The sequence below is a fragment of the Pediculus humanus genome, genomic scaffold (genome assembly GCF_000006295.1).
Source record: "Pediculus humanus corporis 1103172108278 genomic scaffold, whole genome shotgun sequence".
In the NCBI taxonomy this organism is placed as follows: Eukaryota; Metazoa; Arthropoda; class Insecta; order Psocodea; family Pediculidae; genus Pediculus; species Pediculus humanus.
The window spans coordinates 119,147-132,620 of NW_002987847.1; the positions used below are offsets into that span (position 1 = coordinate 119,147).

The 13,474-nt window shown below is 34.2% G+C and overlaps 1 protein-coding gene across 1 annotated transcript in view; it reads right to left on the bottom strand.

The window, feature by feature from the left end:
* Nucleotides 1-7,652: 7,652 nt before the first annotated feature.
* The window catches only part of Phum_PHUM506500 (eukaryotic translation initiation factor 5B, putative), a gene marked incomplete at both ends in the record, with an annotated part of 15,970 nt that continues 10,148 nt past the window's right edge, over nt 7,653-13,474 (bottom strand). Inside the window, 2 exons of the mRNA XM_002430929.1 lie at nt 7,653-7,760; nt 10,502-10,663. Coding sequence (XP_002430974.1) covers nt 7,653-7,760; nt 10,502-10,663 — 270 coding nt within the window. The remainder of the gene's footprint in view (nt 7,761-10,501; nt 10,664-13,474) is intronic.

A 13,474-nucleotide genomic window follows, 5' to 3' on the forward strand; every position in this document is an offset into this window, starting at 1 on the left:
TCGTATAAACAACAATCGAAAAAAAAATGAAAAAAGACCCGCGGAACTCATAATCTAAACGTGTGTCAAACAATTCATTTAATATTTTTATTTATTTAAACTCTAATCGTTTCCATGGTTACCGCAAAAGCACATGGCCTACAAAGGGTGTTTCGAACCCGCCTGGTAAATCCTACGCAAAAAATTTTCAAGTAACCGCCCTTAATTTGGGCTTATTTCGTCCTCCGTCGTATTATAATATTTTACCACCCCCACCACCACCACCACCACCATCATTTACCTGGAAAAAAAATTTTTTTTTTCTCTCTCTCTCTCGAAAATGATAATGATAATGGTAATAATAATAATAAAACAACCGTAATCAATCCGAAACTCATAACATCAATACATCAAAAAAAAACATGGCGGACCAAAAAAAAAAAATCATCCGACGGTATAAAACTAAAAATTATCATTATTATTATTATTATTATTCGGGTACGAAAAAATATCATTTATTATTAAGTACCCAATGAAAAAATCCGTTCTCCCATGTTATATTTATTTATTTATTTAATTTTTTTTCCGCCTCGTCATCAAAGTTTCCCCCTCCCTTCTTTCCTCACTTCCTCCCTCCCTCCTTCTCCTCCTCCCTTAAAAAGGAAAATTATACGAGTCAGCAAGTTACTTATCGATGATCTCCCATAGCAAAAACGAAAAAAAAAAAAAAAAAAAAAAAAACATCATCTCCGATTGCACATGTTGTTGTTATGCTGCATCTTTGCCTCGTAAAAAAAAAAAAAAGAACACACAAAACACATTCCATCGAAACCTTATCGCACGAATACACACGCACACACGCACACACACACGTACTCTTTATCAATGTGTTTACCTTTTTTTTTTTTTTTAATAAAAACTAAAACGTAAGCAAATTCGACTTCTTCGTTCTTCTTCTTCTTCCACGAACGGGGATGGACTCTTACATAAATAAACAACATGTCCTTATCGGGATATCGGACATCCGGTTTAATCATCATCATCATCATCATCACTCCGAATGAAGGAATTTTGGGATCATTCACAACAATTCACCATCATCATTATCATCTTTCCGACGGACTCAACCACGTGACCCTAAATCCTTTCTTCCTACCCTCCCAACTACCTACCCACTCGCCTACCTACCGAATAACCACTTAATCCTTTAAAAAAAAAAAAAAAAATGTCGCAGGTATTGTGTAACGCATAACAACAACAACACGAAAATCTTTTTACCATGAAAATTATAAAATGAGAATCGAACAAACGAACAAACGAACGAACAAACGAACGAACAAACGAATGAATGAATGAATGAATGAATTATTTAACCGACATCGTGAACGCTTCTTTTTTATAAAACCACTTGTTAAGGTAACAATGTTTAAATTTAATTTTTCCATCGCTCAATAATAATAATAATAATAATAATAATAATAATAATAATGATAATGATATTAATGGTAAGTGTAAATGAATGAAAACAACAAGTGGCAGGTATTTAAATATTTAATGGAGGATTTATTATTATTATTATTATTACCATTTATCTCCCTTATCATTAACATTACCATCATCATCATTAACTTACGTTCGAAAATTAATAAATTTTTTGATTGTGTTATCATCATCACTTGTTGCTACCACGAACGATTATTAATTAAAGTTTAATACTATAAATTAAATAAAAAATTATCTGTCTGCTCCCACGTACAAAAAATATACGTTTTTCCGCAATCGATCTTTATAGATTTTTTTAATAGAAAACAATCGAAACGTATTTTTGACCAATTCATTCAAACCTTGAAAATAATAATGATGATGATAATGACTGTAATTAACGATCGATTATAATAATAATAATAATAATAATAATAATAATAATAATAATAATAATAATAATAATAATAATAATAAAAGGAAAATTGTAATTTTTCGGTTTCGTATGAGAAAATTTAAAAGAAATGAAATTGAATGAAGAGTGATTATTCCACCATTACAGCAGGTGTGCCAACAAAACAAAACGAAAAAATTTGCAAGTTGGAATGTTTGTGACGCTTTAATTATTTCATCATCATCATCATCATCATCGTCGTAGTCGTCGTCGTGGTCGTCGTTACTGTCGTCTTTTTAATTAATTACATCGGCAATATAATGTCATAATACGCCCAAATAATCAGAAAAAATAATAATGATGATGATGATGATGAGAATGATGATGATGATGATGATGATGATGATATTTTCCCTTCATTGAATGAAAAAAAAAAAAAAAAAACTTATATTCCTACTAACATAAGTGACCATTTCCTTCCTTTCGTTATAAAATAAAGGAAACAAACAAACAAACAGACAAAAAGTTGCTGCCACGTTCAAATTTTTTCTTCTTTTTTCTTCTTCACAATTTAAATAATAATAATAATAAAACGATTATAATATTTCCGATCGAGTGAGAGAGAGAGAAAGAAAGAGAGAGATTTTTTTTTAATCATTTAGGCCACCATATGAGAATCGCATCATCCGTTTCTCTCTCTCTCTCCGCAAATTTCTCTCTCATCTTTTTTTTTTTTGCAAAAATTTTTTTTTTATTATAGGAACGAATCGAATTTCAAACGAAGAGCGTTTAAACGTAATAATATCTTCTTTCTTTTATTAACCTAAGCATTTTTTTTTTTCGTTACCGAAAGATTTAACGACTTTTTTACTTAAGAAATTAATAATAATAATAATAATAATAATAATAATAATGATAATAATGATAATAATAATAATGATAATGATAATAATGATACAGTTTGGTCCATTAAAACAACATCCAACAGGAGAGAGAGAGAGAGAGAGAACTCATTCGTACTTTTCTATTTAATTTTTTTTGTAAGGCGTAAACGAAATAATAATGATAATAATTGTTCGTAACCTAATCTCTCTCTCTCTCTCTCTCTCTTTCTATGGAGAGAAAATAATTTACCGTTTTTTCCCCTCTCTCTCTCTCTCTCTCTCCCGAACATTTACAAATTCTAACAATTTTTGGATAAAACGAGTCAATTATTATTATTTTTTTTTCATTTATCCGGATCACCGCAACAGAACAACAAAAAGAACAAAAACCCACGCAAAAACAAAAACAAACATGGCGAAACAATCATCGTGACACCTTTTTCTAAGCGATGGCGGTGACGATGGTGCGTGACACCCGTTCGAAAACTACCAACTTTTATCATAACCCAAATTAATTAATTACCCGCGTACCATCAAAATACGGTCAATGGTATATATTCCTCCCCTCCCCCGACGTCACCGCCGCCTACGTCACATCCGGTCGTTCCAAATTTAGTTAAAAAATCCGGATGAATATTAATGATAATGATGATGATGAAGAAGGTTGGTCGACTATAAAAGAAAGAAAGAAAGAGAGAAAGAGAGAGAGAAGAAAAAGGCAAAAACTAATCAAGATCTGGTTTCATATTCATTCAAATCCCCGCCTACGCGACCCCCTTCCTACTCCCCTTTCTCCCCTCCTCACCCGGGATCATTTCACTTTCCTGCTGTCACGTTTATTGATATTTCTCAGGTTTTTTTTATTAATAGAAAAACAATGAAATCGTTCGTTCGTCCGTCCGTCGATAGTATTGAGAGGTCTTCTACCTTGGAAGTCAAAACCTGAACGGCCCCCGTATTTTTTCTTTATACCTTCTTCTTCTTCATACAAACAATTTTTCACGCCTTCTCTCTCTCTCTCTTTCTATCTTCTACCACGTTAAATCACCTTCCGCCGTTTAATTCGAATACAAGCAATCGATCGATCGAACAAACAGAAAAAAATTAATTAATTTACTATGTTTACTTCGATTGAAAATGGCGACGGCGACGGCGACAGCAACAACAACAACAACAAGCTTATAATATTTCCGGGTCAAATCTTTCATTCATTCATTCATTCATTCATTCATTAAAATCTTTTTTCCTTTTCCTTTTCCTTTTTCCTTCTTCGCAATAGGAAATGACAAAAATTAATTACGACACCTTTTTATCCTCTTTCTTTCTTAACCGAAATGAACATATATAAATGATAACAACAACCAAATCAACTTTTAATTTAAGGTCACAAAACAACAACCGACAACCTTTTTCCTTTTTTTCTAAACAAACGCAAGATGTTCGAAGACAAAGGAAAAAAGGTACCTACCATGGAAACCCGCATAGGAAGTACCAAATTCCCCGCCCAAAATCATTTCCTGGCCCTTATTTAAAACTACAATCATCACCTTAAAAAAAAAAAAATTATTTTATCGATATATCGAAACAACGGAAATGACGTATGTAAAATAATAATAATAATAAATTCAATTTGTTAATATTCGTGTGTTTCTTCTTCTTATAGTTTACGACGATGACGACGACGAGGACGACGACGACGCTCTACATAAGGGGTTTCCTGCGGATAAAGCAACATAACATTTCCGGTTTCTATCTATCTATCTCTCTCTCTCTTCTGCAATGATTCAACCCATATATAAATATATAAAACTTCCTTTTCGGCGCCGTTCAACAATTCATTCTAGTAATACAAACAACAACAATGAAACCAAAATTGAGAGCGCGTGATTGTATTGAATCCGCCAATTGTATTGTCGGCTTATGTGGAAATCGGATGTCTTGAAAATCCTATTATTATTATTATTATCATTTTGTAATACGCCGGAAACGCGTTTGAATTACATTCGAAATCCTTTTTCGAATTTCGTAACGCAACAACAACAACAACAACAAAATATCGACGCGTAGTAAAAAACGTTTGTTTGCTTGTTTGTTTGTTTGTTCATATCGACGACAGCGTTACGATCTTGTCACCCCGACCGTTATTACCCGCTCTCCATTTTTTTCTGACGATTTAAATGTAAATACGTGAAAATTCAAGAAAAGGTCAGGAGGTCATAGGGTCATCGTACATAATAATAATAATAATGTTTTGTCATTTACATGTCGCCATTTTAGCGCCACGTTTTTTTGTTGTTGTTGTTGTCGTTTAGGGGGAGGGGGAAGCCTAAGACGAATCCGTTTGCCTTTTTTTCTAACGACGGTATAAATAATAATAATAATAATTTGAAAAAACAAACGAGTTTGAGATTAAAAGAGAAAAATTTTTTTCAAATCGTCGATCAAGTTCGAGAATAAGTCATTACAACAATTTTATACAAACGACCGTTTTTAAGTCGATTGTATGTAATGCCAATTATGCCACAACAACAACAACAACAACAACAACGCGATCCGGTTGTAGTTGAATGAAATTTTTTTTTTTTCTTCTTATTTTAAATCGTTTGTTGCTGCCACATTTTAGCTAATGAGATATTTATAGAAAATTTTAATTGATGGCAGGAGAAGAATTTTTAATGGGAATCGTGGGTGTGACAATGAGAATAAAAAATAAAGTTTTCGTTGTGGGCCGGCATAACCAGTTGTAAATTATATTTACCCATAAATTTTCCTAAATAATTTTTTTTTTTTTTTCTACTTTTTGCCTTCTTAAAATTAAATCGGATATATTTACGGAGTCGTTGCCTACCTCCCCTCCCCCTCCACTCCCCCACGCCCCCCATTTACCCCTCCCCTCTTTAAAATTTTTTTTCCGTAAAATTAGGGAACAAAATGGCGATTTACCACCTCTCGTTTCTTTAAACGCATGATTGAATTTCGTCAGTCAGGTGTCTTTAAGGAGATAACTTCGTAATAGTCAATGAATGAATGAATGAAAATAATAATAATAATAATAAGTTTGGTATTATTGTTTCGCGTTGGTATCGAGACTGAACGATTACTACCCCGTCCGATGATGGATCCCACAACGACAGAAAAAGGAAAAGGAAAAAGTCTCCCCACCTCCTTCGATCATCGACAACTTAATTAACCGAGAAGAAACCGACTCATCGACAATACTTTCAATCATTTATAATTCTACAATTAAGAGCACAAAGAGAGAAAAAAGATGTGATAATGCGTGAGAAGAGGTCAAAGAAATGAAAGAGAAAAAAAAGAAGGAGGAGGACGAAGGAAGAGGAAAAGGAGGAGGAGGAGGAGGACGACAACGACAACGTGGATGTGAGGAAGAAGAGGAAGAGGTGGTATGCATGTGGAATGAATGGCGGCGACGGTAGTAGTAAATAAAATACGTACGTAAAAAAAAGGATGAAGGTGGGATGTAAGGTGATTTAAAAGAAAGGAAAGAGAAAAAGAGAAACGAGTATTCGGAAAAGAATTTATACGCACACACATGCACACGCACACGCACTCTTTGATTAATTCATTCACGCTCTCAAACTCACGCACATTCAATCCCTTCATTCATTCAATCATTCATTCCACATTTTATCGTAGGTCATCTTCTTAATCCGATGACCACAAATAGAGGATCCCTCCCTCCCCCCCTCCTTATTTGACGTCGTTCGATTCGACATTGTGGGACGTAAAAAAAAAAAAAAAAAAAAATATTGAATGGGAGGAAACGTTTTTAAAAATTAAACGACGACGACGACGACGACGACCATCTTCGAATGAATGATTTTTCATCATCATTATCATCATCATTATCATTACCACTACTACTACTATTGCTACCATCGAACGTTCTTATCATTATTATCATTTCGTTTCGTTTACCCTCATGCAAAATATTATTATTATTATTAAATAAGGGATTATTAGCGCACTAACCTGTAACACATCTCGAATAACCGGAAATTGTTAACAAAAAGTTAAGAAAATTCTCTCTCTCTCTCTATCTCTTTCTATTTTTCTTTTTCTCTTTTTCTCTCTTTCGGATTGATAACCTAAAAGGAAATTTTAATAAAATTCACGTGATCACCATCGGTCATTGTAAACAAAAGGAAGAAAATCCGTTTTCATTATTTTTGTGATGATAATAATAATAATAATAATAATAATAATAATAATAATAATAATAATAATAATAATAATAATAATAATAATAATTTGAAGGAATTTAAATAAGTAAGTAAAAATATCGATCAGGAAAGAAAGAAAGAAAGAAAGAAAGAAAGTATAAATAAATAAATAAATAAAAAATAAATAATAATAATAATAATTTTTTCACGCGAACGATGCGCATATATGTACGCGCACGCGCACGTGAGACCCCCTCAAAAAAAAAAAAATCATTTCAATTTTTCTTTTTTTTCCTTTTTTTTTTTTTTTTTGCGCACGCACATACATACGCACAAACGCTCGCATTTTTTTTTTTTTTTTTTTTTATATATATATTTTTTTTTAATTCATTCTTTTTATCACTCGCAATCGTCGTGGTGATGGTGAAGACGACGACAGTAACGACGACGGTGACGACGACGGTGACGACGACGGTGACGTCAGTGATGACGTCGGTGACGACGAATAACAACAATGATAGTAATAATTATAAATATAAATGTTTTCGACGATTGTTATTATCATTATCGTCGACGCCACCACCGACACCACCGTCACCGTCGTCACCATTGCCATCACCCCCACCATCATCATCGTTATTATAATAATAATAATAATAATAATAATAATAATCGCATTCAAAAAAAAATAAATTATCTATTACGTCCGGTTCGTACCTGATTGCTTTGCTATAAAATTTGAAATAATTTTTTTAATTCGACCATTAATTGCCAATCTTGTTTCGTAAGATCGTCCCTAAAATAATCCTTACAGGCGTCGATGGATTGCCTCGATATCTGAAAATAAAAAGAAAAACAACGAAAATGTTAGACGATGTTGATGACGACATTTTTACGCGGGGGGAAGGGGTGCGGTCGTGCGGGTAAAAATTGAAAAAACGGTTTCGGTCGGTTTGAATACTTACGCGGCGTTCGTGTTTTTTTTTACACTTGAATTGATTGCTCGAAGAACCGAAAAGTGGTTATAACAAAAAAAAGCACAGGAAATCACCAACTCTACCGCCACTTCCACCACCACCACCACCAACGCTACCGCCACGACTACAAAACCTTTTTTATGAATGAAAATTACTTTACGATTATTATTATTATTATTATTATTTTTTTTTTTTTTTTTCGGACGACAAATCACGCGAAAGGTGAGAAGATTTCAACGCAATTCATCCGGAAAATTTTTTTCCTTTTTTTTTTTAATCGATCTCGAACAAACTAACAGCGAATCGATTCGATATCTCGCATCGATATTAAAATTTCGAGAAAAAAAAAAAAACCTATATAATAATGATAATGATAAAGATTTTTTTTCCCCACTTCTTTCCAGGTTTAAATTTTCACGCGAAAACTCGTAAACGATCTCATCCTGTTGACGCGAGTTTTCTCAATGGAAAAGCCAAACCGATAGCGTTTTTATGAAAGAAGAGAAAAAAAAGAAAGGTTTTCTTTCATAAGTGAAAAGGGGTAACACGTAACTTTTTCCTCTCCTCCGAATGTGAAAAAAACCAATGAAAATTCTAGAAATTCTCCTCTTTGGAAAATCGATCGAAATTTTCCGGTGCTAGAAAAGAACAACCCCTCTTTTGGTTCATCGTCATGTATGAACCAACATCGGATGAAATGTAAAAAATGTGCCTCGAAATTTTTCTTTTCAATTTTCCATTTTCTCCCTTTTTGTTTATCTTATCATCCCTCAATCGGAAAATCTTTTTTCTATTTGGAAAAAAATAAACTCTTCAAAAGTGCGACAGAGGGATGAAAAGAAAATTGTCGAATATTTTTCTCAATGAATGTATATACTACACACGCACATAAAAAAAAAAGAAAAACTTGATGAAAAATTCCCTCATGTTATTATTATTATTATTATTATTATTAGCCTTTTCCCTTTAGAAGAGAGTGAGAGAGAGAGGGAGAGAGATAACAATATCCTCGTCGCGTGTTGATAATAATAAATGGAAAATTCATTCATTCAAATTTTCCGAATAGAAATTTTTCAAAGAAAAGAAAAAAAAATAAAAAATAAAAATCGACAAAGAAGTCTCGTAACGGGGGGATTTGCAAATTCAACCGGAAGTCCGTCAACCGTTTTTTTTTCTTTCATCCTACTAAAATGCCCCCCCCCACTCCCCCCATTCCCTTCTTCCCATTCGTTCTCCCTACCCATTAATTACAACACTATTCTCAATGAAAGGATTCGCGTTGAAAGAGATATGAGATTCAGGTAGAAAAATTCAATGGCGCAAAAACATTTTTTTTAAGACGAAAAAAAACCCCCCACGTTTACCACGTGACCTCTGATTAATTTAAAATAATCCGGGATAAAATCGAAAATATTTCGGGATTTTCGTGACTATCCCGCTTTTTTTTTCCTTCTGAAAAATTAAAATTTCAAAATTGACGATTACTAATTACGAGTGATGACGACGATGGTGACGATGACCTAAATTTTTCCAAAAGGATCGTTTAAGTATCCCCCGGGAAAATCCCTGTTTTCCCATCATTTTGAAAAAAAAATTTAATAAACAAATCGAAAAAAAGCAAAAAAAAAAAAAAAACATGAAAAACTGAATGGGAAAGAAAAAGAGGAAGAGAAAGAGAGAGAGAGAGAAGGGAAAAGCGAAAAATTTGGTCATACACGTGTCGGTTTGAAAACGGAATGACGTCAGTACTGCTTTGCACCCTCCTTGCACGTGTCAGGGTCATTCACCATTTAGACGACGGTGGAGGGATTCAACCCTTAGTTGGTGGGGATGACAATGACTGGAATTGAACTCGGATTCCAACGTTTAACTTACGACTCGCGAACGTCTATTTCCACGTCGACTCCCGAACGTCGAGTAGCAAATTTTCTCAATAAATACCCGGGATTCGACCCAGTTTTGTAAAATTCTTCCTCCCCCTCATTTTCCCCCGCGTCCCCCAAGATCTCGTTTCCCGTTCGTCATTTTTTTCTCTTCTCTTTCCATTAAAATAATTTTATTGAATGTGTTTTATGACCTCGTTTTTTGATAGAATGAAAAAAAAACCCCTCCCCTTCTCGCCTCCCCCTACCCGTTTGGTGAATGGAAAAGCAGAAGTGAATGAAAACTTTCTCTTTCTTCCTTTCAGCATTTTCCCGTTCATTTTACATTATTACTTCCGCAGCAGGGAAAAAGAAAGAATTATCGAAGGGAGCACGTAAGGAAAATTCGGACGAATTAAGAAATTGATGAATGATTACGAGACCGAAATACACAAATCGCACAACTCGATAAAGAAATGTTGAAACCTTTTTCCCCCACCGGAAATACCGACCGGAAATACCAAAATAATCACATCCGGAACTCGGATTCCTTTTTAAAAAAAAAAAAAAACGCAAAAAGAAAAAGGGTAAGCGGAGCAAAAGGGGGGGGGAAGGGGGGATTTTCGTCGCCATTCCAATGATGGAAACGACGGCAACGTCGCTTTCTATTCTGGCACAAATTTGGCAATGAATTTGAGGGTTTTTCGAAAAGTTGGTATCGACATGATTTTCAACTCACCTTGCTCATGAGCAAATCTGTATGATCAAAATGTCTCCCGTACAACTTCGGCGTTTCCCCAGACATGTTTTCTATTTTTATGCATACTTCCATTCCTTTTCTGGCGGATTCTATGGGTTTGTGATTAACTTCAACGCTCGTTACGATTCCAACGTTTATGAACTGAAAACAAAAACAATAATAATAATAATAATGATCGACGACGACGACGACGACGACGACGATAAAGAAAACGAGATCGTAAAAAAACAAAAAAAATTTAAAATTTCATTTCATCTTTCGGACGTTTCAAAGTTACAACAACAAAAAAAAAAAAAAAAAAAAAAAAAATGATAATAAAACTCCAGGCCATTTAATAACAATAATATTGATAATAATGATGATGATAATAATAATAATTTTTCTTTTCATTCATTTAACCATTTTGAAAAAAAAAAAAAAAAAAAAAAAAAATTTACCCTTTATGACGATTGGAAATTTTTTTTTTTTTTTTCCTTTTTTATTTGTTTTCATTCCGAAATCGAATAGCACCGCGAGACCGTTTTTTTTTTTTCAAAATGGCGTCCGAGAACCGCGGCAAAAGTTATCGATACGAAACGCGCGCGCGCGCGTGTGTGTGTGTGTGTGCGCGAGGTGAAATACCAAGTGGGTGCGCTTCTTGGGTAAGGTGTATTTTATTATTTATATGTAGGACAGCGGAATCACCGAAAACCTGAACGTAGGCCGAAGATGCAGGAGTGCCACACACACACACACAAACACCACATGCCCCACGCGTCTCTCTCTCTCTCTCTCTCTCTCTCTGTCTCTTTAAGACCCACTCGATAAAAATTTTCTTCGTTATTTATCACCCAAAATTTGTTTTCTTATTTTCACCAAACTCGGAAATGGACGCGCGTACGGGAAAACGGGAAAAAATGAAAATAATAATGATAATGATTAATAATAATAATAATAATAATAATAATATTAATAAATTAAAAAGAAAAAAAAAAACGATTTGAATTGACTTGAAACCTGAAGATGATAGAAGAAGAATACTTTGGTATTTACTTAAAGGAGTGTTCTTCTTTCTTTCGAGCCTCGTGCATTTGTGCGTGCGTGTGCGTGTGTGCGTGCGTGAGCGTTTTTCGACGTGTTAAAAGAGTACGAGTACAAAGTGAGTGTGCGGGTTACGAGTATTTTTTCTCTCTCTCTCTTTTTCTCGTATGGTTCCATTTAAAAAACTTGCGTTGGTCGAAATTCAAACCAATCGGGTACGTTTGACATTTTCTTCGAGACAAAAATTTTTTTTTTTTTGTAATCGATTCCAAAAGTTTCAATCAATCGACGACATGATGGATTTCATTCGCACGTGCACGCACGCACTCACACACGCACGTACACCTTGCACTTATCAATTCGGTTTATAATGGGGTTACGGGGAAACATATCGAAAATTTCGAAAAAAAAATATATCGAAACGAGTTTGTTTGTCGGGTCGACACGTCGAAACAACAACAACAACAACAACGTTCGTAAACAATAAAAATCAATGAAATAAAAAAAAAAAAAAAAATTTTTTTTCTTTTCCTTCCATTCCCACAAAAATTAAAATGATGAACTTTCAATAATGGGCGACCTTGACGACCTTGACAGGCCTTTCGAGTGCACATGCATGGCATGGCATGGCATGCCACGCCATGCCATACGAGCCACCCAGTCATTCAATCAGTCCCGTCATTCAGTCATTTACTACCACTTAAAAAAAAAAAAAAAATTTTTTTTTTCTCAGGTAAATTTTTTTTTTTTTAAAATCGTTTCTTCTTCCACTTCGAAAAAAAAAAGTACCTTTACCCTTTTTTCATTTCATTTCCGCAATTTTAATTCAAAATATTTTTTGTTTTTTTTTTTTTTTTTATTGATTGATTTTCTTTTTCCACGTCTCCGACACGTTTCAATTAATTTTTTATCAATCGATCAAAAAAAAAAAAAATCGATTCCAAACTCCTCCCACGTTCGCGTCGATTCATTAATGATGGGCAAGAGAAGAAAAAGAAGATGAAAAAAAAAAAAAAAGACGTTTCCGTGATGCACGCACACACACACACACGCACACGCACGCACGCACAAACGCATTCCCTCCATTTTTGTTTCCTTTTTGGCAAACTCCAAATGTTTACTTTAACAGTAATAATAATAATAATAATAATAATAATAAATTTTCAAAATTGATTTTCTTTCGTTTAGTTAATTCATTCATTCATTCATTCATTCATTTATTCGTTCGCACAAAATATTTTTTTCCATACCATAGAATTAATTATTCTAGAAGGTCGAAATCGAGGAAAATTTTTTTTTTTTTTTTTTTTTTTTTTTTTAATTGATTCGGGAGTAAAGAAACGATTGCAACTATAGAAAAAAAAAAAAAAAAATGGCGGCATGATTGGGCAGGGGGGGGGGACACAACGAAAGGAGCGCGTTTTACTCTGATGGAGAAGATAGAACGGATTTCCATCCATCGGGGTTACGACTAACATTTTAACAAATGCATATTCGTACGTGTACGCACACGTACGCATACGTACACATACATGCGTGTGCGTGTGCGTGAGTGCGTGACAAGAACCCAAATTATTTACTTCACGACATTGACAATTCGTTCGTCATCTTTTGTTGACTGTGTGAGGGTCGAATCAAAAAGTTACGAACGCGCGGAATCCATTTTCAGTTTAAAACGAACGCGTTCGCGACGTTTCCTTCGGTTGCGTACACGCACGCACGCACGCACGCACACACGCACCTTCCTCCCTCTTATGGCATTTTTATATTCTCTTTTGCTTTTTCGGACGGTACCGTTTTTATCATTTCACGTTTACCGCGGCGCGATGTTCGGCAATAATAATAATAATAATAATAATAACGACGTACGCGCGTGACCTTGCGTGTTTCTCACACACGCACGCACACACACACCTGAGAATTTTCTATTGT